The sequence below is a fragment of the Apiospora kogelbergensis genome, assembly GCF_038363985.1.
Source record: "Apiospora kogelbergensis strain CBS 113332 chromosome Unknown utg000006l_segment0_segment0, whole genome shotgun sequence".
NCBI classification, from domain to species: domain Eukaryota; kingdom Fungi; phylum Ascomycota; class Sordariomycetes; order Amphisphaeriales; family Apiosporaceae; genus Apiospora; species Apiospora kogelbergensis.
In genome coordinates this window covers 3,735,863-3,762,301 of record NW_027117423.1, presented here as the reverse complement: position 1 = coordinate 3,762,301, position 26,439 = coordinate 3,735,863, and the positions used below count along the sequence as shown (strand labels likewise).

The 26,439-nt window shown below is 53.6% G+C and overlaps 9 protein-coding genes across 9 annotated transcripts; 4 read left to right on the top strand and 5 right to left on the bottom strand.

Annotated features, from left to right (window-relative positions):
* Positions 1-2,239: 2,239 nt before the first annotated feature.
* Positions 2,240-4,756, top strand: PG998_010018 (fungal-specific transcription factor domain-containing protein; the record flags this gene model as incomplete). The annotated part of the gene is made up of 6 exons (XM_066876834.1): positions 2,240-2,272; positions 2,652-2,692; positions 2,766-2,778; positions 2,932-3,732; positions 3,786-3,879; positions 3,948-4,756. The coding sequence occupies 6 exons, from the start codon at positions 2,240-2,242 to the stop codon at positions 4,754-4,756; spliced, it is 1,791 nt and encodes a 596-aa protein (XP_066728990.1).
* A 2,658-nt stretch (positions 4,757-7,414) lies between these two features.
* PG998_010017 (uncharacterized protein) lies at positions 7,415-10,981 on the top strand (the record flags this gene model as incomplete). Its single annotated transcript, XM_066876833.1, has 2 exons — positions 7,415-7,545; positions 7,867-10,981. 2 exons carry the CDS (start codon positions 7,415-7,417, stop codon positions 10,979-10,981), a joined length of 3,246 nt encoding a protein of 1,081 aa, XP_066728989.1.
* A 1,063-nt stretch (positions 10,982-12,044) lies between these two features.
* Positions 12,045-13,319, bottom strand: PG998_010016 (uncharacterized protein; the record flags this gene model as incomplete). Its single annotated transcript, XM_066876832.1, has 5 exons — positions 12,045-12,336; positions 12,489-12,778; positions 12,868-12,908; positions 13,020-13,165; positions 13,243-13,319. The coding sequence occupies 5 exons, from the start codon at positions 13,317-13,319 to the stop codon at positions 12,045-12,047; spliced, it is 846 nt and encodes a 281-aa protein (XP_066728988.1).
* Positions 13,320-14,349: 1,030 nt separating this feature from the next.
* On the bottom strand, positions 14,350-15,561 carry PG998_010015 (uncharacterized protein; the record flags this gene model as incomplete). The annotated part of the gene is made up of 2 exons (XM_066876831.1): positions 14,350-14,606; positions 14,679-15,561. The coding sequence occupies 2 exons, from the start codon at positions 15,559-15,561 to the stop codon at positions 14,350-14,352; spliced, it is 1,140 nt and encodes a 379-aa protein (XP_066728987.1).
* A 343-nt stretch (positions 15,562-15,904) lies between these two features.
* Positions 15,905-17,202, bottom strand: PG998_010014 (uncharacterized protein; the record flags this gene model as incomplete). The annotated part of the gene is made up of 6 exons (XM_066876830.1): positions 15,905-16,052; positions 16,110-16,214; positions 16,288-16,408; positions 16,488-16,738; positions 16,840-16,950; positions 17,021-17,202. 6 exons carry the CDS (start codon positions 17,200-17,202, stop codon positions 15,905-15,907), a joined length of 918 nt encoding a protein of 305 aa, XP_066728986.1.
* A 1,516-nt stretch (positions 17,203-18,718) lies between these two features.
* Positions 18,719-19,585, bottom strand: PG998_010013 (alpha/beta-hydrolase; the record flags this gene model as incomplete). The annotated part of the gene is made up of 2 exons (XM_066876829.1): positions 18,719-19,081; positions 19,160-19,585. 2 exons carry the CDS (start codon positions 19,583-19,585, stop codon positions 18,719-18,721), a joined length of 789 nt encoding a protein of 262 aa, XP_066728985.1.
* Positions 19,586-20,283: 698 nt separating this feature from the next.
* PG998_010012 (uncharacterized protein) lies at positions 20,284-21,836 on the top strand (the record flags this gene model as incomplete). The annotated part of the gene is made up of 5 exons (XM_066876828.1): positions 20,284-20,460; positions 20,594-20,860; positions 20,956-21,179; positions 21,240-21,367; positions 21,454-21,836. The coding sequence occupies 5 exons, from the start codon at positions 20,284-20,286 to the stop codon at positions 21,834-21,836; spliced, it is 1,179 nt and encodes a 392-aa protein (XP_066728984.1).
* Positions 21,837-22,040: 204 nt separating this feature from the next.
* PG998_010011 (uncharacterized protein) lies at positions 22,041-22,292 on the bottom strand (the record flags this gene model as incomplete). Its single annotated transcript, XM_066876827.1, has 1 exon — positions 22,041-22,292. One exon carries the CDS (start codon positions 22,290-22,292, stop codon positions 22,041-22,043), a length of 252 nt encoding a protein of 83 aa, XP_066728983.1.
* Positions 22,293-22,998: 706 nt separating this feature from the next.
* PG998_010010 (uncharacterized protein) lies at positions 22,999-24,109 on the top strand (the record flags this gene model as incomplete). Its single annotated transcript, XM_066876826.1, has 3 exons — positions 22,999-23,143; positions 23,249-23,579; positions 23,653-24,109. The coding sequence occupies 3 exons, from the start codon at positions 22,999-23,001 to the stop codon at positions 24,107-24,109; spliced, it is 933 nt and encodes a 310-aa protein (XP_066728982.1).
* Between the last annotated feature and the right edge of the window lie 2,330 nt (positions 24,110-26,439).

Genomic DNA, 26,439 nt, shown 5'->3' with positions numbered 1-26,439 from the left:
GGGAGTGCCAAGTGCTACAAGAAGGGGGAAGTTGGGGATCAGGCTGCAGCCGGCTGCAAGGCATTGGGTGGGGGCCAGATGCTGTACAAAAACCTCGTCTCTCCCTCTTCCCCTTCCCCTCCAACAATGCAAAGATAGGTAACGTTAACAGAGCCGAGTTAATATCGATGCATGCAAAGATGAAGGGCTGTGTGACTTGCGTGGCGAGATGTACGTGAGGAGTTGGTTGTCGTTGGTGAGGTGTCACAACTCCTGAGGAAGAGGCACCCGGAGCGGGGAGTAGCTCGAACAGCTGGGCTGAGATGGAGAAGGTCCGACTACCAGCCTGAAATGTTGGACAGTCCAGGGACGACGAAGCATGCCATCGCATGGCGTGGCACTCACCAACGATCGCTTTTTTCCTGTCCTCGGACCCAGGATCAGACGGACAGCGGAAGGATCATGACCAATTGACCAGCCACTTCGGATTTAGCTGATATAAAAGTAGGAAAATAGCTCTGAAAGAGTGCGAGTTGTATCTTAGGGGAGGCACCCAGCACCCCATGCTGCTAGAACAGAAGTTGTGGTGGAGGTGTGCAACGTTGGGAAAGGGTCAGCGCTAATATTTTGGAGCCATCAGCCATTTCTTGGACGCCTTATTTTAGCACCACTAGTGCACCTATTGCATTTAGCCTGAATGGACAACAGTCTACAGTCCGCCATTTGCCCTATCATAATGTCAACTGATGATGTACGACGCCCACATCTGAAGTTGTACAGCATTGGGAAGACCATTTCTATACTCGACAGTCTGCAACGAACATTGTGCTGCACATAATATTTATAGATGTTTTCTTGCATATTGAAGACCGTTCACCATTTCTATTTCTAGGTGAGAGTGGCAAATTCCTGATACCGGTGGCAAACAAGTACATGCAAAAGGTGAAGTGCTGAGGTGATGAAGCTAGGAATGTGGCCCTGCAATGAGCTTCGTGAGACGGCGGGCAGAAGTACGGGGTAAGCCAACAAGCATCTGGAAGCAAGGAGCACGGGCGCCCTGAGCTAAACTTCCAGAAAAGCACACAGAAGAATCGTTATGACATATCGAGCCATGGCATTCGGATCCGGATGCAGATAGCCATCCCCATACTGCTGGTGCCTTGGATGATTGACTACGGCCGGTGACAGTTGATGGGCCCTGTCGAGGATCGACCTTGCATGGTTCGTCCGCTTCGCAGGTTCAATGTATGTAAGGGGACTGTCGTTTGCTTTCTCACGGGAGTTTTGTGAACGAGTCTCCAACCCTGATCAACATCAAGGTAAGCGTACGTAGCACTTCTCGCAAACAACAGATATAGTAGAAGAGACTGGCCAAGATCAAGCATCTTAGACATTCAATCCCATTTGCATATATTCTGTGTAATGTGATCGTATCACGTCGGAGGAGATGACCAGAACCGTAATGGCCTACTTCGCTACCATTAGCATCAACAACTACCTCGAACTTGGCTTTACAGGGGTTTCGCTTTAGCGGACCGTCTCGTCTGTGGAATAAGGCCGATCGGTCCATCGCTCTGTGCAACTTGGGATCTGCTCCGCCGTCATTGTCAACCAAGCACAAGCCACCTGTCTTCTCAAGGTGTAGGTTGTAGGCCGATCTGTTCGTCCGCTAGCCGGGTCAAGTCACAAAGGACGGGATGAAGACGCGCTGGACGGCAAAACTGCGAGCACGATGCAGCCAAGGTCGATCAACGGGGGAAGAAGCAAGGTTCTTATTCGTTTTTTCCTCTCGGGTCGGACGTCGCTCGCTGCACCTGAGTAAATCTCGTGTTCTGACGTCCGATCAACGTCGTATATAGATTAGAACCCATATCACGAGACAGGAAGCCGGCCAGGGCTAGGCTGGTAAACTGCCTCGGCGCCAAAATGCAATGGTGCATGGTGAAGCGAGTCGGAGAAGCGGTGCGAGAGCTGAAAGGGGAAAGCTTCCAATTTGCAAACCCCACACGATGGTCTGGCTCCCAAACCTCCCCCAGATTTCTGGCCGGGTTCTTCTGATTTCCCGCTTGCTGGGTGCCTGTGCCCTCCACGGGCCACCCATCCCGGGCTTCTGATAGGCCTCCAGCTGCACCCACCACACCCCAAGCTTAACCGTTTCCCGGCCTAGGTCTAGGTCTCATGTTGGAGGTCGGGGTCCCCCCTCATCGCGCCCCTCACTACTGGGAATTCATCAAGAATTATCTAAAGCCTAGAAGTCACGATGCCCGGACGCTGCGCTCTAGCCTCTGGGGCGGTATGACCTCGTAGATCCGAACTATTGCATCGCTTACTCTCTTCACCTTCCATCCTCCCACACCTCTAACCCCAGATCTCGCTTATTTTCCAGACCTGATCTATCCTATTCAATTGCTATCGCGACTACACGTTTGAATTCTAACCAACAGTGCGCCCTTGCCCTCGAATTGGGGTCTACGATCTGCGACAGCCGCTACGGAGTATCTTATCGAAATATCGTTTCCCTCTCAACTTCAAGCACAACGGCAAAGCAACCCTTGATTTGCCGACCGCGACTACGCGCCCTCATGGCGGCTTCTTGGTAGAGACGATGTAATTCTCTATATTACAGCTCTTTGCATTCATTCGTACAAGGGTAAAATGCTGCTATTCACTAGAGTGGCGCCGCCGAAGGTGCCGAAGAGGCGTTCCCGCGCTGGTTAGTCCAAGTCCAACTTTTTACCGATTCCCTGGTGATCACCGTATTAATGCTCTCTCGTGAAATATAACAGGATGTACTTTTTGGTACGTTACCCTTGATTACCCCTCTAATCGTCAAGATGATATAACTGCGCAATTGCAAGTTCTGACAGTCCCTGAAGTAAAGAGAAGGTATGTCTGTATAAAGCTTAGATTATGTACCGGGCTTACAGTAGCTGACCTCTACGGTGGTTATAGAAGAAGAAATGCGACGAACGGCGTCCGCAATGTGCGCGTTGCGCCGAGCGAGAACTCGACTGCACATACGAGGCTGTGAAGCCACGCCAACGAAAGAGACACGACTCAACACATTCCCTAAACGACGCATCTCCAACGTCGGAATATCCTGGCAATGACTACGGCCAGTGGTCACCAACCGATGACATTGAGGAAGTCACCAAGACCGAGCACATTGAGGACAATTTGGTGGACGACGTGGTGGTCTCACCGCTTGGGTCAACCACTTCGGATATGATGCTGAGTCCCACGAGTTCCGTCGGATTCGACTTTCCTACTGAAATTAGAAGAGCGAATAGCTTTGCGTCTTCTAGGCGAAACTCCAACCTCGAGGTGGTGACTACAAGAGCCCTCTGTCTACCGCCCGACTTGGCAATGATAGCACCGTGCCCGATAGCGTCACCGACCATGGAGATATGTATCCCCGCCTTCTCCGAGTTCTCGGACCGCCCGAATCGGCGTGGTCTGATGAATCACTTTTGCAATGTACTCTCGCACCTGATTGTTTTTCGGGAAGAGTCCGGCAATCCATTCCAGCAGCTTGTGCTTCCACTTTCCCATGGCAGTGCGCCTGTGATGAATGCCATCTACGCTCTTGCGAGCGCGCATCTTGAGTATCGCGGGGTCGATACCGGTGAGAAGTCGATATACTTCCACAATGAGGCAATCCAGAGCTTGGCGCAGCTCATAGAGAAAAACGGAAAGGTCAACCACAAAAACGAGCTATTGGCTTCAATAATGCTTTTGGTATATTACGAAGTGGTATGGTTCCCACCCGGCGACATTCTGGAACTATATACTCACGTTTATTCTAGTTGGTCCAAAAAGGCCGCTCAAATATCGTCGATGGGCATTTGAAAGGAGCCCTGACGATCATGAACTCATGTCAAGGAGGATCAAGCCCCACAAGTACCTTTTTGGAACGGGTAAGATGACCTGATGAAGCTCCAATCGTGCATATAAACTAACATCTCCAGGCATTCCGATTTTACGATGTGATCACGGCTTTGTCGTTAGGGACAGCCCCTCTCTCTACAGCGCCAGCCGCTGGCTGCTTGGTCCCTTTCCCGCCGCTGGACGCACCGCCAAGCTCCCCCTCAGCAACGTCGACACCTTACTGGGCATGGCGACGACTCTTTGGCCGATTATGCACCGACTCTCCAACCTACCATCGCTGAAGACGGAATTAGAGAATGCGATCAAGTCCCACCAAACATCCAAAATGGCCGTGCTGCGCACCGAGTTCGAGACCACCTCGCGGGCCATCGAGGGGGCGCTGCAGCAGTGGCAGCCCACGCTCCCCTCCAACGTCGGCATTGCGGGCGGCCTGCTGGAGAGCCTGGATGGCGAACCGATTGCGGAGCAGCCGCTGCTGCAGTCGATCCTGGACAACGCGCTGGCGTACCGGCATAGCGCGTTCGTGTACCTCTACCGGACCATCTACGGGCACGCGCCGACGCACGCGCTCGTCCAGAAGCACGCGCACGCGTCCCTGGTGCATTGCGCGCGCAACGTGGCGTTCCGGGGCCCCATGGGCGCGCTGCTCTGGCCGCTCTTCGTCGCGGCCTGCGAGGCCGTGGCGCCCGAGGACCGCGCCCTCGCCGAGCGCGCCTTCGTCGAGGTCGACAACCACCAGGGCATGACCAACATCGAGAAGGCATGGGGCGTCGTCCGCGAGGTTTGGAAGCAGCTCGACCTCCTGAGCGTTACCCCTTATGGCGCCAAAGACGCAGATCTCTGGAGGCGTGTTAGCAAGGAGATGGGCGTCAGTATCGTTTTCGGCTGAGTTCTGGCGCGGCTCCGAAATCCTTGAATAAGGGTGGTGCCTTATTAACTTGAGCTATAGGGGTTTTTGAGTTCTGTACCAATTCTTGGGGGAAGGGGGTGTGGCGCAGGCGTACAATGTGCTCTTATGAGAAAAAGAAAAACAGCAAGCTAATGTGTGTTCACGGGCTTCTGATAGCAATGCGTCTCTGTAGTCCTTGTAGTCGCCTAAACACGGCAATCAAGGCAATAACCATTATTTGATAACATAACTAGAAGCATGAAGCAAACTGACTGATACCGTCACATCAAGGACATTGGGAGGTTCAGCAGCCTGAAGATCCCATGGTGTTCACGTTTAGGCTATTCGTATCCGCCATTGTCGTCATTGCATCCCAATCTCAAGCAGAACCATTATGGAAGGTACCCAAATGCATACGACACCGTATATTGTCCAGACGCTCATGCTGATTTTGTGAGCAAGAAGTGGTTGGGCAGGCCCAAGCAAGAGCTGGGAGGTAGGTTACGTCGTGATGGTGTGTGTTTGCGTGTGAGTGTGAGAGCGCGCGTGTGTGTGCACGTGTGTGTTGGCACGCCTTATACCTTAGGAGGCTTTCCACCTATCAAATCCACAGGCAGACAGTCTCAATGCAATGCCGTAGCTCGGGTGAACTCCGAAAAGGCTGAAGAAGGCATCCTGCAGATCGGCAGTCGCTCCAGCTCCACGATTGTCACGATGCCAGACAATGTGTGACAATTGCGACTTGACCAATGAGCGCGATTCCTTTCATACGTATGGTATATGTATACGCCATCTGGCCACTCGCCATATCATTCAATGCAATGTCAGATTCAACCCAAGAGTGGGAAAGAGCTGAAAGCCTGGAGGACGGTCAGGTATCATTACATGACGACGTGCCGCAGGCAAAAGGAGCAAGGGAGGAAAAGACAAACATGTGGGAGATTTAGCCAGTTAGAACTCGAGCTAATGTAGTTTAGGTGACAATCAAGCAAGACGTGAAAGGGGCGAGGGAGGGAAAGTCACGATAATTGCTACGAGGGGCGGATGATGAGACGAGAGTTGCGGGCGGGAAACCGGAATGTCGAACTCAAAGCCACTAGAGAGCGGATCTACCCTTGAAAGTCTCTCCCCTCACCAATGGACCTCGACCCCGACCGGATGAGGGACAATAGCGACGGGGCAATGTGGTCAGCTGAAAGTACTAGGCATATTTGGGTGATTGGAACAAATATGAGGACGTTGTTTTTTTTGGTGTCGAAGGTTCAGGTTGCGATGCAAATAAAGCATGTCGCATCCATTGTTAAAGCGTCATTCTGAGATGCATGCAGGCCAGTGGTGAAAGCTGTAGGTAATAATATGTCATCGGCGGTTGCAAGTTCTCACCTCTGGGGGCTTGCCATGTTCCACTACAGCAATGCAATTGGGGTCCGGGGCAAGGGGACATGCATGCATCAACGGTTCTCACCCACACACCCACCCGGCCACATCGTGAAGCCTGGCAGTCCAGCAGTCCAGCAGCGCCCATGCCCAAATGAAACTGGGCTGCTGGCTGCTGGTCCTCCCGCTGCAACTCCTGCTTCTGCTGATGGTCAATTGGAAGTGACTGGCCTAGATGCATCGAACCCTGCGTGTATGCCCTCTTCCCTCCCACCTTCCCGCTTTGCTCTTAGACGGATCATTCTTCCTATTTGTCTGCCTTCCATCCTTCATTTCAATGAACGTCGATCCCAGCCCAACGCAGCCTACCAACAGGGCAATTGACTTTTCCCCGATACTTGCTTTTCCCTCTTCATTTGTCCACTAAGCGTAGCGAGACTGCACAAGCATCGTCTTGCCTACATACATCGCATCACCACTACTACTGTATATAACGTACATCTTACAGACTAGGACTTACTCCCACCACACACACACCTACGGGATCGGGCATTTTGTTTTTTATCTCTCATATCGATTCAGCCGAATAATTCCCTAACCTATAAGCGGCAATGACTTATTTCGCAATTAGCCACAAGACCACGCTGAGAGAATATCTTGCGTCAAGTCTTTAGCCATACAGAACCTCCTCCCCCACTCCCACCTTCAGTGTTTGGAATTGGAGAATCTGCCCAATTGCTAGGTTAAAAATCGCCGTCATTCTTATTGACTGGGTTCACGTACGTTGATTACGACTTACCTGATCATCAATCGCCCAGGATTGCAGCCTGCTGGGGCCCATTCGTCCCCTGTAGCTGTTGTAGCACACACAGTACCCTATCTACGTCTTACCCTCAACAGCGAAACTGGTCCGAAAAGCAATCAGGCATCTCTACGTACTACAGCCAGTCCAACCAACGCCACACCCAGCCAGGAGGAATCGCATACTGGCTGATCGCCCCAAGTCCAGATACTGTTGCTAGCCTATAATCTGCTGCTGTCACAAATCACAACAGCCAGCGAGCCGATTGAGGCGTTCCTTTACTGCATACTTACACATTTGCCCCCGTGGTGCGTGGAATCGCTTCGCTTCGCGGCAACATAGAGAACCCCGCCTGCCGCTTCATCCGCAGTTGCGCTCCCGACCGGAGTCCCAAGCCATCATGTTTTGTTGAATATATTCCCTAGGTGATCGTCTAATAATTACTTCGCGCAACCCGCTTCCCCAGGTCCCCCGCAGCGATGGCTACCACTACGGCGGCTGATGGAGCGGGCAGCGGCAGCGGAGGTGCTGCATCAGCGACTCCCAAAGCTATCCGCTTCGTCAACAACCAGGGCCAGCCACCACAGAAGAGACGGAGGATCAACGCGGCGTAAGTAGCTCTTCTACTCTTTGGTCTTTTCCTTTTCTGATATTGCCATTACCCTGGTGGAGCGGCTCTTGAGATGCCGAGCTGGTGTCTTGAAAACATGCGCGACACTTTCTTCTTATTGCCTTCGAGGCTTTGATCCGAAGTCGAGTCGCCAGTGCCCAGCGATGCACAGGAAAGTTCCCTGCATAATTTAGAGGGACCAGTACCCCACTGACGACAATCCGGGGCGGGGGTAGAGACAACTGCCCGCCCGCCGCCGCCTACCTTAAACCACTTATACTTCTTGACTACCTTGAGTCGTCTGAGCTATTGGAACTCTAGGCTGACGACAGATCTGTCTCTTCAAAGCTGCCTGACTTGCCGCAAACGTAAGACGCGATGCGACGGAGAGCACCCGACCTGCCATACCTGCTCCAAGAATGGGCACGTTTGTCTGGGATACTCGGATGCGGCTGAAAGGAAGAAAGACCCCATTAGTGGTCATCTCCTCGACGCGACATCCGATAACGATGACGAGTTGGACGAGAAACGCGATGAGGAGCGGTCGCAGTGGAAGTCGAACAAATCGGCTGCTCGACAGCACAGCTCCGCCGCCAGCCTCGACTCTTCGCGGCGCTTCTCCGAATCGAGTCGTAGTACCACTTTACCTTCATCTTCCATGTTACGCACGAAGCAAGAGAGCATAGACTGGGAGGAACGCCATAGCTCAAGCCGAAACGGTTCCGCCTCCATAGCTGGACGACCCACGACTGTGCGCAATTCGTCCTTCTCGACCGAGGATGGAAGAAGCCCCAGCATACGGTCGCCGGTGCTGCAGCACCACCCCAGCGAGGGGTACCGCGTCCCGTATTTCCGCTACTTCGGGCCCACGGCCATTGTCCCCGGCTTCAAACAGATGGTTGTCAAGGTCCGCAACCGGAGACGAAGCTCTATGACGGCGACATCGCCGAGCTCGGGCGCTACGTACACGGGCTTCCTCAATTCGGGCCAGTCTGACCGAAGTGCTGCTCATCCGGATGATATGCCTGTCTACTATCTCAATGATCCCGATCCCGTAGACCCTTTGATTCTCAGCCTCGTAGATACTTTCTTCGATCATCAAGGCTGCAATTACCCTTTTCTTCGTCGCGATGACTTTACGCGTTCAGTCAAACTGAAGCAAGTCGAGCCTATCCTGGTCGACGCTGTGTGCGCCCTTGCGGCTCGATTCTCTGACTCGCCCGTTTTTGGTAATGGCCCCAGAGCCGAAATGGGGCAGGTCTTCGCACAGAGGGCCAAGGCAGCAACTGTCGACACTTTCCCCTGCCCTTCTGTGGCGGCCGTTCAGGCGTGCTTGCTGATGGCATATGAAGGCTTCGGCGCAGATCAAGACAGTGCTCTTTGGATGTATCTTGGCTTGGCCATCCGCATGGCCATAGATCTCGGGCTCCACAAGAAAGACGGCGTCAGATTCCAGGGAGAGAAAGACCCCTGGTATGCCCGGTCCTCGAACAGGAAACCAAGCGACGATGACAGCAACAAGATGAGCGACAGTGAGGAAACATTGAGTCCCCAGGAACAGAAGAAACTGGAGCAAGAGCGCATCGACACTCTGTGGTCTGTATTCATTCTTGACCGAATCATATCATCAGGAACAGGCAGACCCGTTACACTGAGGGATGACGACTTCGAGCTTGATTTCCCCAAGTCCACTAACAACAAGAATGATGGCTGGCCTGACCCATTCCCGTCTCTCATTCAGATCATCCATCTCTACGGGCGTGTATCGGATGTTTTGAATAAGCTCAGAGGAGCCAAGGACCTGACCCCAGAAAGAATGAACAGCCTGCTGCATATGGAGAAAGAGCTTACCAGACTTCACCAAAAACAAGATCCAAGGTTACGTTTCGATGCCACTAACTTCCAGCACTATGTTGGCAATGGACAGGGCACTCCATTCATTTTGCTACACTTCTGGTTCCACGCTTTGATCATCGTTCTCCATCAGCCGACTCTGCTCACGCCCCTCGAGAGGTTGAAAAAGGACCATCCCCTACTACCCCATAGCCGCGAGTTGTCCATGTCTAGCGCCAAGACCATCGCAGACATATTGGCCTTTGCTAAATTAATCGACGAGAAGAGCTTCATTGGGAACCCCTTTACATCGCAGCCAATATACATAGCGGCTTGCGCGTTTCTGAAAGAGTCCGTAGCTCATCCGTCATCGCAGCCCGCTTCAAGAGAAGCGTCGCCTCTTTGCGATCAACAAGGGATGATGGGAAGATCCACTGGCGGAAAGAACGGGAATGGGAACGGATCCGAGCATAAGACAGCAGATCGCCATTTCCTGCTGGCTTCTGCCGCCAACCAGAACTATCAGTCTTGTTACAAAGCACTGCAACAGGTTCAAATCTACTGGGGAGGCGTACGTTACATTCTTACAGCTCTCGATCAGAAGTTCGCCGGTACTTGGGATTGCGAGACCTACACGCGCGAGGAGTACGAGAGCACGAAGCAGCCTCGTCGCAACGATCTGCACAGGTTCTTGGTGAAGGATGAAAACTACCCGACATCCCCCACGGTACCTCCATTAGCTTGGTCTTTGACGGGAACCACCAATTCCCCTAACTCGAGTCTAACTCTGCTATTTCAAAACCCCGTCACGCAGCAGCAAATGGATATGGGCGCTATGCATACTTCCCAGCAGCCGCCACCACCAACCTCAGCGCCGACACCCCCAGGTAATATGATATACGACCCGATCCGACAGAGCCTACCAGAACCTACTGTGCAAATGTACCCACCCGCTTACCCTCAGCCCAACACATCTGCTCTACGCCATTCTATCAACCCTCATCGGTCGCGGCGGGTGTCGAGCTCGTCTGGTCCGAATAAGTCTTTGTTGCGATATGACAACCTTTCCGAAGATGGCGTCAATACACCAACGACGCCGGACGGGAAATTCTCGCTAGCTCTGGCATCCCAAGGGTCAAGCGTGACGATGACCTCGGCTTCCTACACGCCTACATCCCAGCATTCGTCTGGCTTCGATCAATCCATGTATCCTTCAGGGGCGTCCCCAAGTAGTACCCTTACGGAGTTGCATCCTCCCTCGGCCCATGGTGGCGCCGGCCAGCAGCCGTCGTACATACGCGGCGCCAGTGGAGGTACCAACTCGATCGACACGCCCACCACCAATAATGGCGGCAGCGGCAGCGTGTTTAATCCGGCGGATAATGGTGCTGGCGGCGGCGTCCCGGCCAATTTCACTCAGAGCGGCTACTCGTACCTCGGCCCCACCGGACAAGGCATGCATCTGGTCACCATCGATAACGAAACGGACTTTACGCAGCACCTGTCTAGTTTCGAGAGCTCAGATATGTTGAGCTGGTTCGGCGAGTATCTGCCTTCTGATGTTGGGCTCTTTACGGACATGACTGGGAGCGGTCTACCTTAGACTATCACTTCGTCCTATACTATGATATTCTCGCCCCGCCGGCTTTCTCTTCCGCATCTCGTCTATGACGTTCAATACTAGGCGGAGTGCAAAATGCATGAATGGTGGACATCTGATAACCGAAACGATCTTTGACGAATGAACTTTGCTTGCATATTCCTGCGCTCAAATTGGCATTTCCCTGGCGGCCACCTGTTTCATAGCTGGAAATCATTTACTTCTTTCTCACATTGGTAGGTTTCGTTCGCCGGCGACGCAGGAAAGCGAAGCCTCACGGTTGGGCCATGTGATCGATCTATTGTTCGTGGTCCCTGTTTCGGAATACGGAGAGACATTCACCCTAATGGTTGGAGCAGACTATCCTCATGATGAAGTACTGATGGAAGTATTTCGGGGGTCTAGGATATTTCCTACGGACATGAACTTGCGAACTTGTGGGGTCGGAAAAGAAGAAGGAAGCCGGGTGCCTCTCCTACAGGGCTCCGTGTTGGTGGCTACCACTCTGCCCCGGGCATGTTCTAGGTTTGCACACTCGTGGCGATCTGGAATACGTCGGTCGGTCTATACTTCTCTGGTATGAGGATTACGGTATGCACTGCTAGACAGCCAGGGGCATCGGGGGACTGTTCACTAAGCTCCATTAACCAGCAAGCAAGTAGAGATGAGTCTGAGATGAATTGGCATCTGACAGATACCCTTAACTCGATATACGAGTCGTCCACCCACGCGTCGCGTCCATCATTCAACGAATAAATACCTGTGCTCACTGACAGGAACTGGACTCAATTACCTGCGTAACTGCTACATACAGTATGTGCATAATGTTTTTCAGGGTTATTATCACCTGTCATTAAGCGGTCTCTTCTACCCACATCAACCAAGGTTTCGATAGAGCCACACCATAACGCGAAACCAATCAGATCAATTAGACCAATCAGACTAAACTTTTGGGGGAAGCGTCGATTTCCATAGAAACTCGTGTCTGGATCGAAAGGATCGAAGTGCCGGGCAGGAGAACCAGGCGCAGTACAGGTCACACACCCTAGGTATCTATCCATCCAGCCTAGAAGATCTTGGGCAACCACTTAGCCCCGTCCGCCTTGGCGTACCAGATGCCCACGGCGACCAGCGGGGCCAGCACCGAGGCCAGGATTAGCGCCTTGGATTTCCCGCCGGAGAGGGCGTCGTTAGAGATCTTGAAGAACTCCTCGGGCTTGTTACGGCCGGGCCACTCGGTGCCCTCGGGCGGGTTCGGCACGCCCAGGCACGGGCAGATCTCGTCCCAGCCGAAGCCGTCCTCGAGGCGGCACACCTTGAGCTGCTGCGGGGGCACGATGGCCTTGACCTTGGCGATGCTGTTGGTGAACATCAGCTTAGCAGCTGCGAACAACACCGGCGCAGTGGGACGGGATGGAGAAGGGGGGTTCCGGCCGCGAACGACATGGTTGATGATTGCACAGTGGCCAAAGACAAGAGAGAGGAGGAACAAAGCAGAATAATTACTTACTATTTCTTGTAGTGCTCCACGAGGTTACGGTGCGCTTCCGGGCCGTTCTCGTCCGACTGTAAGTAGATGCGGCGGATGACGACGCTGAAGTCGCCGAAGACGCGCGACAGCGGGTCGAAGTACTTCAGCAGGTTGGTGGGGAACCGGGTGAACTTGAGCGTCAGGGGCCCGATGGTGTTGAGCCACGACGTGGCCCACTTGTCCGGGTCCCTCTCCATCAGGAGGAATTTGCCGTCCGGGTAGGCCTGGACGACCTCGGTGAGCATGAAGAAGGGCATCTCCACGACAATCTAGAGGGCATGGGGATGCCAAGGTCAGCAGGCTGAGAAGGAGAGACCAACAGCGCCCTGGATGCTGGCTTCTTGCTTAGTGGACGTACATCGTAGCCGGCGAACCACTTGTCAAACTCGGCGCGTCCATCTGCATTTGGTGTCGGCCATTAGCGAAGGTCAACTGAATGGCGGGGGGACTTCAAGACGAATATGGCCTTCTATAGAAGGCAAAGCCCAAAGCCGGAGGGTGTTCACTCACACGGCTGGAATGTGCCCTCGGTACTAGCCTGTACACCCTCGCTCAGGAAGCGGGCATGGTCGGCGCCGTTGGTCAAGACCTCGGCCATATGGTAGGGCTTGAAGCCCAATATCTGGAGAGCGTGGTACAACCCAAGAGTACCGGTCCTATGTGTCAGATGGTAGTCAGCAAAGGAAGAGAGCCGCGGTATATTTTTCCTATATCATTACGGGCCCTGAGTTACCTAGGCGCACTCAGCACGATCAGCTTCTTATGTTCTGGTTCAGCTGGTGCCGGGAAACGGTCAATGTGGCGAGACATTTCGACGTGGTCAAATATACGAGCCGATGGGTTTCAGAGAGGAATCAGGTATGATTCAGTCGTGTACGGGGGCCACGGCAGTTTGTGAATAGCTACCCTGAGATGAAGACGATGATACAAGAGAGGAGATGAGCACACGTCCCAGGCCAGACAGGATATCTTCCGCGTGCTCCGCGCGTGCGGTGGATGCCACGACGATGCGAAATCTGTTTACTAATGCATCTGAGGAGCCATCCACCACCACGACCACCAGCTCCAGTGTTACAAATGCCTGAAGCCCTGGAAACATAGAGCCCCAATCTCGGATCTTTTCACTGGCTCGGCACATCGATGCGAGCAGCCTAACACGATAGGGCCGTTGAAGAAGTGGACTGCGACTCCACCAAATCGCCAGGATCCAGGGTTGGAAGGTGGCGCGCAGAAGGCCAAAGGCGAGATAGATCACCAGATGACACACATCGCACAAATCGGTGGTACGACTTCTGAAAACCAAAGGCCGACCGAACGAACATGCTCCATGGCAAACAAAGCCTGTATCATTCCCTTGTCACATCTAAACCTATCACATACATATATACACACCATGCTTCTTAACTGCCTAAAACGATGCGACTTCCTTCATATCACAGATTCCAAACCCCGGCCGAACCCACCAATGAATCAAAGAAAGAGGACGACATCGAAGACTCGGACTCTGGACAATTCCCGCATGTCCGGCCTAGCGCCATACGACCCTTGAGGTTCGATCCCAGATGGGGCCGGGCTGTTGCATCCGCCGTCAACATTCACGAACCAAAATGGTGCCACCCCCGCGCCGATAACCGTTGCCGGTGGCAAAGCGCATATCGGTCGGCTGCGTTATTTCAATGACAGGCCATCGCGATATGGCAGATGCTGTCAATAATATATGCCAAACTCGGCTGCGTACATCAAGGCATTAAGGCATCTTGCAGGCTGGCGCGCCTGTATAGATGAGCTGCAACTTACATTTCACGAAGGCGGGATGTGATTGGATTGAGGGTCGCAATCCTCACTTCGCACTTCGCACTAGCTTTCTTTCCGCCTTGCGCGTCGCCAAGTGATCGCTAATATCTCGGTTGCGCTGCAGACTCTGGCGTGACTCCTCCTGCTTCGGCTGCTTCTGTGCCTTTTCGGACTCGCGGATCTTGGCCGCTGCGTGCGACTCGGCCTCCTGCTTTCTGTCCAGGCCACTGGCCAGGCGCATGGCCTCGCCCCTGCTCAGCTGCTCTTCGCGAGCCTCCCGTCTTTGCTTTAGTGTTGCGCGACCTCTTCACGCTCCCGCTTGGCCCGCTCGAACAAGCCGACGATGGTCGGCAGGCCGATCATGGGCACCTGGACGGGGGTGCGCCTCGTGGGGCAGCTGCAGCGTCGCGGTGCTATGGGTGTCGCTGTAGACTCCGAAGTGCTTGTATTGCACGTCGCCGAGCGCCGGGTGCTCGCGCACCGCGCGGGCGCGCGCCAGCCACATCGCCTGGTAGTCGACGTCGTGGTCCGAGGACCCCGCGGCGTGCACGTCGTCGAGGCGGACCACGACGTGCACCAGGGCGAGGACCCAGATGCATTGGTAGTATTCCTGATATGTGTACGTCCAGGAGTCTTTGATCTGTGGACGCCGGCGGACCACAGTCTCGAAGCCGGCCATGCGCAGGCGCTTCAGATGCGGGAGCTGGCGGGCTAGGGTCTCCACGAAGCCGTCGGGCAGTTGCTGGGGGCCGAGGTCGAGGTTCCTCAGGCCGGTGCACTTCAGTAGGTTCGGCAACAGCTGCGCGTCCATGGAACGCTGGCTACTCTCAGCAACATCGCACCCCAGTCTAGGGTAGATGGCGATGTACCTAAGAAGGCTGCGTTGGGCGTCGCCGATGCGGGCACACCATGTATTGAAGCTGTCCACCAGGCAGAAGGAAAAGACATTCTTCTCCCAGAGCACGCAGCTCCCCTCGCTGTGGATCTGTCTGTTTACTAATAGGATGGCCAGATGCTTCCGGTTCGAACAGTGGCAGGTTTGCCCTGGACCATTCAACTCTTCTACTGCAAAGGGAGGCGGCTCCATGTATACACTGGTTTTGGCTGCCCACGGGCAGGTCGCAATGTGGTGCCGCTCGTACTTGGGCGGTTCTACCAAGACGAACTCGTAGATGAGATCCCGAATCTCAGGGGGCAGCTGAAAGAAAGGGAATATCTTTGGGCGCACACCCACCACAAGAACGGGCATGGCAGGCATAGTGAAGGGGTATTCTTGTCAATTGAATAAGTCGATTTGGTATCTTTGCAAGAATATTTCTAGGAGAAAGTCGGGTAGAGTCAGTCTAATGTATATGGTGCCCTCAGAGCAACAGCTATCTAGGTTCGATCTTACCCGGTACTTGACGGTTTCTTAAACGTAGAAGGACCAACCTAAGCCTAAGCCACGTCTGACTTAACTAATAAAGTTCTTTGGCCTGTGGAATTGGGGTTTCTTAATAACTTTGCATATATCTCCTCTAATGTCTCCGTGGCCAGCCTCACCCATCAGATCTATCCAGTCCGGAAAGTTTATCATCAACCGCCAGCATGCTCATTTCCGCCTAGATCTTCCTCGCAACCCATACCAGCTTCGGGACCATGATGGCAGCGCCATTCCTGGCCTCTGCCATGGCTTTCCTCTCTAGTCCCCCTGAGATCTCGGGTGTCTTCAACACGTTTTTTGCGAACTCCTTCCAAGTGCTTACGTACCTATGAAAGTCAAAGGTTAGCGGCGATAACGGATGAGGTGGCATGAACCTGACTTACATATCGCTCCATAGCCGTGCAGTATCAAGCCCATACTCGAAAGTGTACAAGGTGGAATCGCGGTAGCCGCTCTCGTCCAATATGCTTGTCAATCGGTATTTCCAGCTGATTCAATCATGTACAGTCAGTATCCGGCAGAAACAATGCCCAATGGGCTTCAGCATCCAGTAGTACTCACTCGTCCTTGCCCCTGAGCTGTTCGAAAAGCGCCGATAGGTTGTCTGCGGGGACTCCGGGAACGCTCTTGATCGAGCAGCCGATGGTATCGACCTCATCCCACTGCAGATACCCTCCAGGTTCTGTTGGGGTTTCCGAGAGTTAGTACCAGGCCTTTCCACCACGAACAAACGTCCAGCCAAAAAGAGATGATAGACTTACTGAGAAGCTTCGTCAAGCTTGCCAGCACGGGACGCGGGTCGTTGTCCCGGACCACGACGGTGATGAGGCGGACGTGCACGACGTCGAAGTAGCCAACAAACTCCTCAGGTGGCTCTTCGAAGAGGTTCCACGTGTGCATGCGGATGTTGGCGGGCAGCCAGGGCTTGGGACCGACCTGGTCCAGGCTGATGTCGAACCCGTGGAAGTCGGCTGACTTGGGCTTGCCGCGCGCGGCGTCTTCGAGCCAGATACTGCGCGACACGGCGTTGGTTAATAGCTTCTTTTAGGCGTTGAGATATACAGATGTGGGAGGGCTGGAATGAGGGAGAACGAGAGGTGGTAATGAGCTTACCCATTGCCGGTGGCGACATCGGCTACCTTCAGGTCAGTAGCACTGGTGGGGATGTCAGGGTGCAGAAGAAATCCCAGGAGGTCCTTCCAGAGATAGTGCTGGGCCGTGAGTCTGTGTCGTGACGCCGTCGGCAGATGTCAGAATAACGTGTCAAAGTCACATAGAGGGCAGGACTTCTTGCCTTGAACTCGAATCACAGTCCCGCATCAGGGCGTAGGGGTCCTTCGCTTTGACATAGGTACCGTTCCATCCGTTAGGCCGCGACAGCACGCCTTCTGCCTCGACTTCACTTTGCTGCTGTTCGAAATCGTGCTTCACGGGGTAATGGCCATTGCCCGCACTAGAGCTCATGACTTTAGCCATTCTTGTTGCGAGAGAAAGGGAGTGTAGAGGGAAAACGGGATTCGGGAGGTTGTGTAGATGTAAGTCTGCGATGTCTAGAGCAATGCGATCATGAGGCCCTCGCGCTGAGGATGTATGACTTGGACTGTTTCCAAAGCTTTATATATAACATCATAAAGTTGTCTCCACGTCTGCCTGATTCAGCTAGAAGGGGGAAACCAAGGAGTAGCTGTTGGTACGTCACCTTTCCAGAGCTACCTTCTAATCATCACTCAGGGCTGACCGATCTTACATCCGCTGTTGGACGTTGGTTCAGCTTATGCACCAATCTGGGGAAATAGATCCGGTATACGACTTGGCCCGTAAAAGAACCAACTGAATGCATCGTACGTATGCCAGTATCTGTCCAGTTCCAGATACGATTCCATATCGGATCTGCTTGTCGACCCATTGCGGCCAAGGGCAACAATCTTCACGCTCCACTGGCGATCACATCCAAACATCGTGGTCCATCGTGCCGGCAAGACTTTCCTTGTAAGCCAGTAAGCCGTGGGGGTGAGTGGGTGGATAACGGTCTTGGTGACACCTCCCCTTTCTCACTTACCGGCAGCCCTAGCCGCAAGACTCCCCTTTTCGTATGACGTGGGATTCGGAGCACGTTTGCCTAATAGAGCGGTGTTTGCGTGCCCGGAAGAGGTTATGGATATGGTATTGTTTGCACGCACAAGTAGGAGGGAACGCCGTATCTTGACGATCGTAAGCTAATACGACGTCCTTGCCACTGGGCTGCAGACAGGCATGTTATGCAGGCTGACAAAAGTACCTTACAGGGACTGCAACCCAACAGTAGATTAATAATTAAACCGACAATCACACAGTGCAAACCTTAACGGGTTTCGTCCTACTTTCTCACTGCTTCTTTTAACACGACATATGTGGGAGGTAGGCAGTCCTAGCCCCCACGTAATTGTCGTCCCAGATGAAGATTACCGCGAACGCTCCAAGATCGGGGGACTCTCCAAACCATTGCTCCTTCCAACTCCAACGTCTCTTGATCAGACTCCACGAAGACATGAAAAACGATGGCATCTTTTGCGCCTAGCTGTCTCGTCCCGTCCCGCTGTCCCGCTGTCCCGCGACAAGGGGGCTTCCATCCCATCCCCACGATAATATGCAGCCACATTGTCTTACCTCAGACCAGACCAACTAATGCTGTGTGCCTGCCTGTCTGTAAGGCCGAGCGCGAACCGGTGAGCCCCCTCTTCCGTGCGGACCTTATTGATCCTTCGCGAACCCTGAAGGTGTAGCGCGCTTGGGCTGATTGAGCTCGCACTAAAATAGGAACGCATGTGAACGAAGCTTAGGCTAGAGTTGGATGTATTTTCGCCGACCGAACCCCAATTGCTATTTTGATCTTTTCTCATTGCCTGGACTAGTGGAGATGCCCCGCCATTGCTATCGTGGTTCCTCCGAGCGTCACCCCACCAAGTTGCCACTCTGCCCTATTCCTTCAACAGATCCCTGATCCTTGATCTAATTACAAAGTCACGAAGCCCTTGACAGATTTGGCGATCTGCGCCGCCAGCTCCTTCGGTTTGCTCACCATGGGCATGTGGCCCGATGGGAAGTCGACCACCTCCCACTGGACCTTGGACTTCTCCAGCCACATCTGCTGGAGCGACGCCGGGTTGCAAGCGTCGTCCAGCGTGTGCACGTAGACACGCCGCCCGTCGAACCCGGCGTCGGCCCAGCCCGGCGCCGACGGCGGCGTCTCGAAGGCCAGGTTGGCGTGGGGGACCATGGCTTTCGCCAGCTCCTCGGTCCGCGCGGCGTCGCAGTCGTTGTAGAGGTGGACCATGTGCGGCTCGATGAGCGCGACGTTGGGAGACGGCTTTTCGAGCTGCGTTAGCTATACTTGCATTACATGGAGAGAGAGAAAAAGAAAGAGGGAAATGGGACGGTAGAAATCACCACCAACCTTGTTCAGCTTGATGAAGGGAGGATACGCTCCCCCCACGGCCTGCATGAGCGACTCGCCCTCCAGCGTGATGTTGCCGGCCACGTAGATCAGCCCGACGACGCTGGTCTTGTGTCCATCCGCGGTGCGCGTCTTCTTGTCCAGGCCCTTGGACGCGCCGCCGCCGACGACACCGCCGTAGGAGTGGGTGAGCAGGACAACGTCCTTCTGCTGCTGGTCCAAGATGGGCAGGAGGACGTTGTCGCGCAGATGGGCAATGTCTTTGGCGCAGGTGGCTTTCGTCGGGTCCTCCGGGTTGGCGCTGGGATAGCCGCCGGGCTGTGTGGTAATGCCCGCCTCGGTCAGGTACGGCAGCAGCTTGCCGAAGCCTTCCGGGGTGCCGAAGGCGCCCGGGACGAGAACGAGGACTGGCATGGAGGACGACATGACGGCTGCTGCGGGTGAGAGACACGCGATTGCTTAGTTGATTGTGAGTATGGCTATATTAGACGAGATAGTGAATCACTGAGAAAGTTAGGAGGGATTCGAGGGTGAAATATTGTGAAGTTGATGCCAAGTTGAAGAAGGGCTGTTGGTTGCAAGCAAGGCGTTTAGTCTGTCGAAGAAGCTCACTGACGAATCATAGCATGGTAGCTGCGCCGCAGTGTGACACAAGAACACCCAACAGCAGATACGACACAGTACGTAGTAGTTCTATTTTGATCGGAGCTCTTTTACCAAATTCCCAGTGTTGATGCACGTCGCTGGAGACGGTGGTGCCACACACACCACCGGCTCTGGGTGTCAGCATTACTGCTGACATGCTTCAATTAATTCTGATATGCCGGACGTTACGAACCGGAAATTTCGGCATCCATCGCATGCTGACAGCCTTTTAACTACCATGTAGACGTCTTGGTTTTAGATATGCATTGTGTTATGGCGATCCGCTCATTCCTCTTACCAACCCTGCCAGGTCTGGTATATCGAGGCGAAGTACGATAACCGTCAGTAATCAACAATAAATGTCAATGTCAATTCTATTCGCCTAGTTTATAACCTTATTACTCTAGAGTCTAGGTTGAACTTGCGGACTATTTCTCTCCTTCATTGGTTCCAACTACTCCGCTGTACAGTAAACGAGAATGGCGTCTCCGGCGATGGCTGACGTTGATCTCTCCGAGAACCGACAACCAGATCTCTACGCTTCGTCTACCATTCCCATGTTCTTCGCTCTTCTCTGTGTCATTCTCCGATTCTGGTGTCGCTGGAGCAAGAAGGCTGGTTTCTGGCTGGATGATTGGTTGATACTCTGCGCCACCGTACGCTGTCTCCCTTGCGCTTGGAGTTATACGCTGTCGTATGAACAGTTAGACTGACCATCTACAATTGCAGCTATGTGGGCTCGGACTTATGGCCAATATGCTATGGTGTGAGTATAGTTGATGCCGCCAGCTTCACGTCCACCTCAAGTATACTGACAAGTCGGGATCGTCAGGGATACCGCGTGGCTTGGGGAAACACATCCAGACATTCGGGCCCAACGTCGTCCAAGACGTCTCGATCGGCCTCTTCACCGCCGAGTTGACATACACGGGTGTCATAGTCTTCGTCAAGTTCTCCATTCTTGCCCTGTACTGGCGCATCTTTCGGAACAGCTCGAGCATCAAGATCCCCATCTCCGTCATGGGCCTGATGGTTCTGATGTGGGGAATCGCCGTGGTATGTTGACGCACGTATCTATTCCTTCGGACGTCTCGCGGGTTACGTCTGCATTTGAACCGGACCCATCATCTAATACACCGTCACGTCTACAGTTCCTTCTGACCCTGTTGCAATGCATCCCCACGCGCGGCTTCTGGGACAAGACCATCGATGCGTCGTGCAACGTGGACAGCCAAAAGTTCCTCTTCGCCATCTCTATTCCCAACATCCTCATCGACGTGACCATTCTCAGTCTCCCGGTCCCCTACGTAAAGAAGCTCAACATATCCACGAGTCAACGACGGCTGGTGCTATCCATGTTTCTCCTCGGAGGATTGTATGTTCACAGGACTCTCTCTATTCAGTTCCCCCGATAACTGATCAGCAACTTGTATAGTGTCTGTATCGCTTCGATTATGCGACTTGTAGCTGTTACCACCCAGAAGACGGATGCGGATGTCTCATGGAATATCATCAACCAGGGCATCTGGGCCGTGGTGGAGGCGGATTTCGCTATCATCTCGGGTATATTTAAACCTTTCTCTCTTTATCCCCACTAATTCGGAATCTGTTTTCCTGGCGAAAGATGCTTGGCTGACCACAAGCTGCAGCATGTCTTCCGACCCTACGTCCCATCTGGCTGATGCTCCGCCCTAACCGATTCATCAACATGTCAACCAAGCCATCCTCGTACCGTCTCGACGACAGATCCGACCCCTCGTCGAAGAAGCGGGCGCCGCGGACCTGGGGCGCGTCACTCTTGGATACCAAAGCCGACGAGCTCGAGGACGGCAGGCCGTTCTCTGCCGTGCCGGGAGCCTCGGTACGGGAGCAGGACCGTGGGAGTTACGTGCAAGAGCCACAAGGCGCCAGGCTGGCTACGGTCATCTCATCGCCCATCGACCAACACCAAGTCACTGAGGGAGCCCAGGAGGCGGGAGCGATTCAGGTCCACAGCGAATGGGGTGTCCAGTACAGCCAGCGAAAGAACTGAGATTCGATGGTTGGGTAGATTAAATGTGTTTGGGCAGTCGTAATTGGGTTTGAATCCTACCGATATTGATATTCCAAACTCGGTCAAGAAACGCAACGTCGCATCGTGTACCGGTGAGCTGCATATGCACGTGGACATCAGTGAACCGACTTGCCGGGACTGTGACGTCGAAATGCCAACGCTCTGCAGCCCTAGCAACTCTATCTACCAACTCACTAGCCATTGAACCACGTCCACCGCGCTTGGTACGTCAAGATGGTAGCGCCGGCCACCTTCGACCAGCGCGAGCGCCGCTGGGAACGCGATCCAAGGCCACTGGACCTCGACACATGTGGTGTGGTACTCGACCTCTCCGACGGCGGGGGCCGAGTGGCTCCTGTCGCCGTGGGTCCGCATGTACGTCGTCAGCGAGTCGGACAGGTCGGCGAGGACGCTTTGGAAATGGGCCATACCCATGTGTCCGGCGTTGTAGAGTCACCTGCTCGCCCAGGTACATACCGTAGCTTAGCACATCGTCGATAGAGGGTCGACTTTGACAGCTTGGGGCCGACGGATGTCACTTGCCTTATATATAAACTCACCTGATGAGGCAAGACCACTAGCAATTGCGCCGCGGAGGTAATGACATTCATGCTGGCTCGTTAGCCAACCGAAGATGCGCGATGATGTCAAGGAGAATGAAATGCGACCACATATCATATATATCAGATATAAGACGAGGCATATGATAGTTTTGGTCGTGATGCAATTTTGATTGCGAAGGCAAGGCTCTCAAGTTCAACACTCGGCGGCGGCAGTCTAGATCCATCCATCCCGGGAGGCTAGGGCGACGGCAGAAGCTAGGGGCATAAAACTATGGGTATGGGGTAGTGGCTTTGTGGTCGACTACCACTACCACTGGCAATTACAGCCCATAGCACCTCGGCTCAGCGCTGTTCAAAGAGCTTCCCCACCTCCAAACCTCTCCTGGCGTCAGCTCCGAGACACGCTGATCCTCCTCCAATGCCAGCCCCCCCCTCGCGAACGACGCATCACGAGCCGAGGATAGCTATTAGCTCCTCCGGCAGGCGACCGTATTTGACGATGTGACCTGTTATACGCGCTTAGATTATTCCCTTCCCTTACAAAACTTACATCCCACCTAAAGAAGTCAACAGCAATCATGTCCAACGTCGCTAAAGACCGTATCGAAGCTCTGGGCAAACAGCTGTCTCCCGCAGCCAACAGCAATGGCGCCTCCGCCCCGAAGCGCATAGCTGGGCCCTCCAATGGCCCCCGACTTGCCGGGAAAGTGGCCATCATTACTGGTAAGTGAATAGCCTGTCTCAATTGTTTCCAAGATGCGAAACGTACCCTTCCCTTTCCTCTCCGAGTGTTTGCGACTAACTTGCGCTCTTCCCCCAAAACCACAGGCACCAACTCGATCCTCGGTATTGGCCGCGCCGCCGCGCACCAATTCGCCGAGAGCGGCGCCCGCGCCCTCTACCTCTGCGACTTCGACGATAGCAACCTGGCCTCGCACCAGCGCGACCTACGTCAGCTCTACCCCGAAGTCGAGGTGCACACGCGACGGTTCGATGCGGCGGACGAGGCGGCGGTGAAGGGCGTGGTCGAGGAGGCCATGGCGAAATACGGGCGGCTCGACGTCTTCTTCGCCAACGCCGGCACCGTGGGCACGCCCGCCCACTTCAAGGATGTGGAGAAGAGCGAGTTCATGAAGGTCATGGAGACCAATGCAGCGAGGTATGTTGGACACAAGATACATGAGAACACACAACCTGGCTGTTGCCCTCCTTGCTAACGGATACCCGCACAGTGTATTCCTAGCCGCGAAATACGCCGCCCCCGCCATGACCCAGACCTCGAGCGCGAAGCCCGCGTCAGGCGGCAGCATCATCGGCACCGCGTCCGTCGCGGGCCTGCGCTCGAACGCGGGGCCCACGGCGTACTCGGCCGCGAAAGCCGCGGTGGTGTCGATGGCGCAGACGTGCTCGTACCAGCTGGCGGGCACGGGGGTCCGGGTCAACGCCATATGCCCAGGCCTGATTGAGACGGGCATGACGGCGCCCACGTTCGAGGCGGCGCGCGCCCGCGGCACGGAGCGCAAGGTCGGCCAGCTGAATCCACTCAAGCGCGGCGGGCAGGCTGACGAGATTGCTCGCGTCGCCCTCTTCCTCGCCAGCGACGAGGCTAGCTACGTCAACGGGCAGGCCTGGGCCGTGGACGGGGGGCTCAGCGCGGGACACCCATTCGTGCCGGGGAAGATTGCGTAGTCACATCTCTTAGGCAATGGCGATATCTAAATAATTTGGATGCGAATGAAACTAGCCACTGGCCATTACAATTGACGGATTAATGATATTACCCTGCCATGACCATACTAGGCCATATTTTCCAAACAATGTAAATACGCAAGGCCGTGCTGTCACCCAGCAGGAACAAGGTGCTTCTACTGATTTACTCCCGCCGGCCTTCCCTGGCCCCGGCTCTGACGTCGCCCATGCATCCCAACCTAGACTCTCATCCACTAGTCGCCTGATCTTCGCGCTGTCGCTTTTCCAATCCAGCTGGCATGTCCCGCCTCTGCTCTCACTTCCATACTATATGCGGGTGATGGATCCGATCTCTCAACTTGCGCAGCACATCGCGACCCCCTTCTTTTACGGCGATAACTATGATCAACGACAAGGGCCAGGTAGTTCGAGCTAAAAGTCGAAGACCATAGCGTAGTGTGCGCAACCCAGATACTTAGAGATAATGTGATGGCGATCATGCTTTCACAGATAGCCGCATTAAGGGGCCTCTCTGTGAAAACGACTACAGAATATAAGCGTCAATAACAGCTACGTCTTTCACATACGACCACATCCTGCTGAATACTAGGGATCCCGTCCGCTCTCCCATATATAAGCAGCAGAGAGCCGAATTAGTACTAGGGTCGGTGACGACCTGGGAATCCTCGGTGTTGTATGTTTTTACTTTTGCACTCTGCACCGAATTGCCACTCCCGCAAACACCGGCAAGGTTATGGGACGTTCAACCGTTGTATATCGCCATTGGTTTCTTCGAAATCCTGCTTTGATGGTGGCAGGGTCAGTCTCACTAGATCCAAGGCCATTTGGATCCACCCCCATCTGCGCTGCCGCTTTTCAATCAATTTTTATGGTTCTAGGCAGTAACGTTAAGGATTGTATAAGATATATTGCTCCTAAAACGAAGGTCCATAGAGACAATATGATAGTTCGGTGCATTCCGTGTAGCTAACGCGGGAGAGTTAGACCATCCAGCACTTCTGCAAGCCTCTGGCTTTAGAGCATCAATGAGCAGATCAAGCATCCATGTTACGTCCGTAGGCGTTCTGTCCACGTGCCACGGTTATATCAAAGTCGGCGGCGTCCAGACTGAGAAGGCAGCCGAGTATGAATATAATTATATAGCATAAGACACGCAGACTGGCACGCGTCTGCTCAAGCCTCATGCCTCTTTCAGTCATGATTTTCAAACATGAGCTCTACGATCGAAGGAGGCTGGCCAACATTTAAGATTAATATATATCATTCGGGGTCAGCTATCTGCCTTGGCTGGTATTGATGACCACAGCTGTTGTAACAACTATACTACTGGCGCTGAAGATAGGAAATGGGTTTGTGGATGCAGTGGAACAGTCATGCTGGTAACACGGCCAGAGCGAGCACGAAGTTGTGTTACTCGACATCTTGTACTGTGGCGTTGGGCTCATACCTTGACGTTGAATCGAAGAGCAAAAAAATGAATAAAAAAGAAGTACTGTGGCGTCTTCATTAGAGAGGAATCGAATATTCTGGAAGTAGAGAGTCCTGTTACGTTCAAGTTAGCTATCTACTTGTTGGAACCAAAATCAACCCGTCTTATGGGAGCGAGCACTTCAAAGATTGGGTCTAAATATAGCCGGGTGTCTCACTTAAGTTTGGGCGCGATTGGGTCACATGAAACAACCAGAACGTCATCTCTAGGTAATGTAATTGTGGCTTATAGTCATACGTAAGAACCAAAAACCAGGGGGTTGCTCTGATAGGTTGGTGACGGCATAATGTCTGAGACCACTACGTATGCCATTCGAGATCGTGCCTATTGCTATTTCAAGTACTTGTCTTCTGAATTTCGGCCGTAAGCAAGGAAACCTAACGAACAACCTGTCCACTGATGTAAGCGTACAAGCCTCTCTCTGCCCTGTTTGCGCCATTTCTACTGTGCGTTTCCCCGAATATTGCGTTGTTCCTCTCAGAGTTACGTTGTTGTCCTGTTACACGTAACCGCGAGACTGTAGTAAGGGGAGCTTGCTATCACCATATATATTATGCTCTGAGGCTGTCACCCATAACATCTCTGACCCCTGCCAACACATTCCACGGTGTGTTATTCGCGAAAGGCTGAAGGGAGGGGGTGGCATGACAACGATATGCTGACAATGACACGAATGAGACTTGCGCAGCGTTCGACCAATTGTAACGGTACTTATCGATACACTTCACCTATCACTAACGCTGTCTTGTCCTCAAAGCTGATGGATCTTACGTACCTTGGAAACCTTGAGACACCACACAGCAATATGTGGCTTATGCCG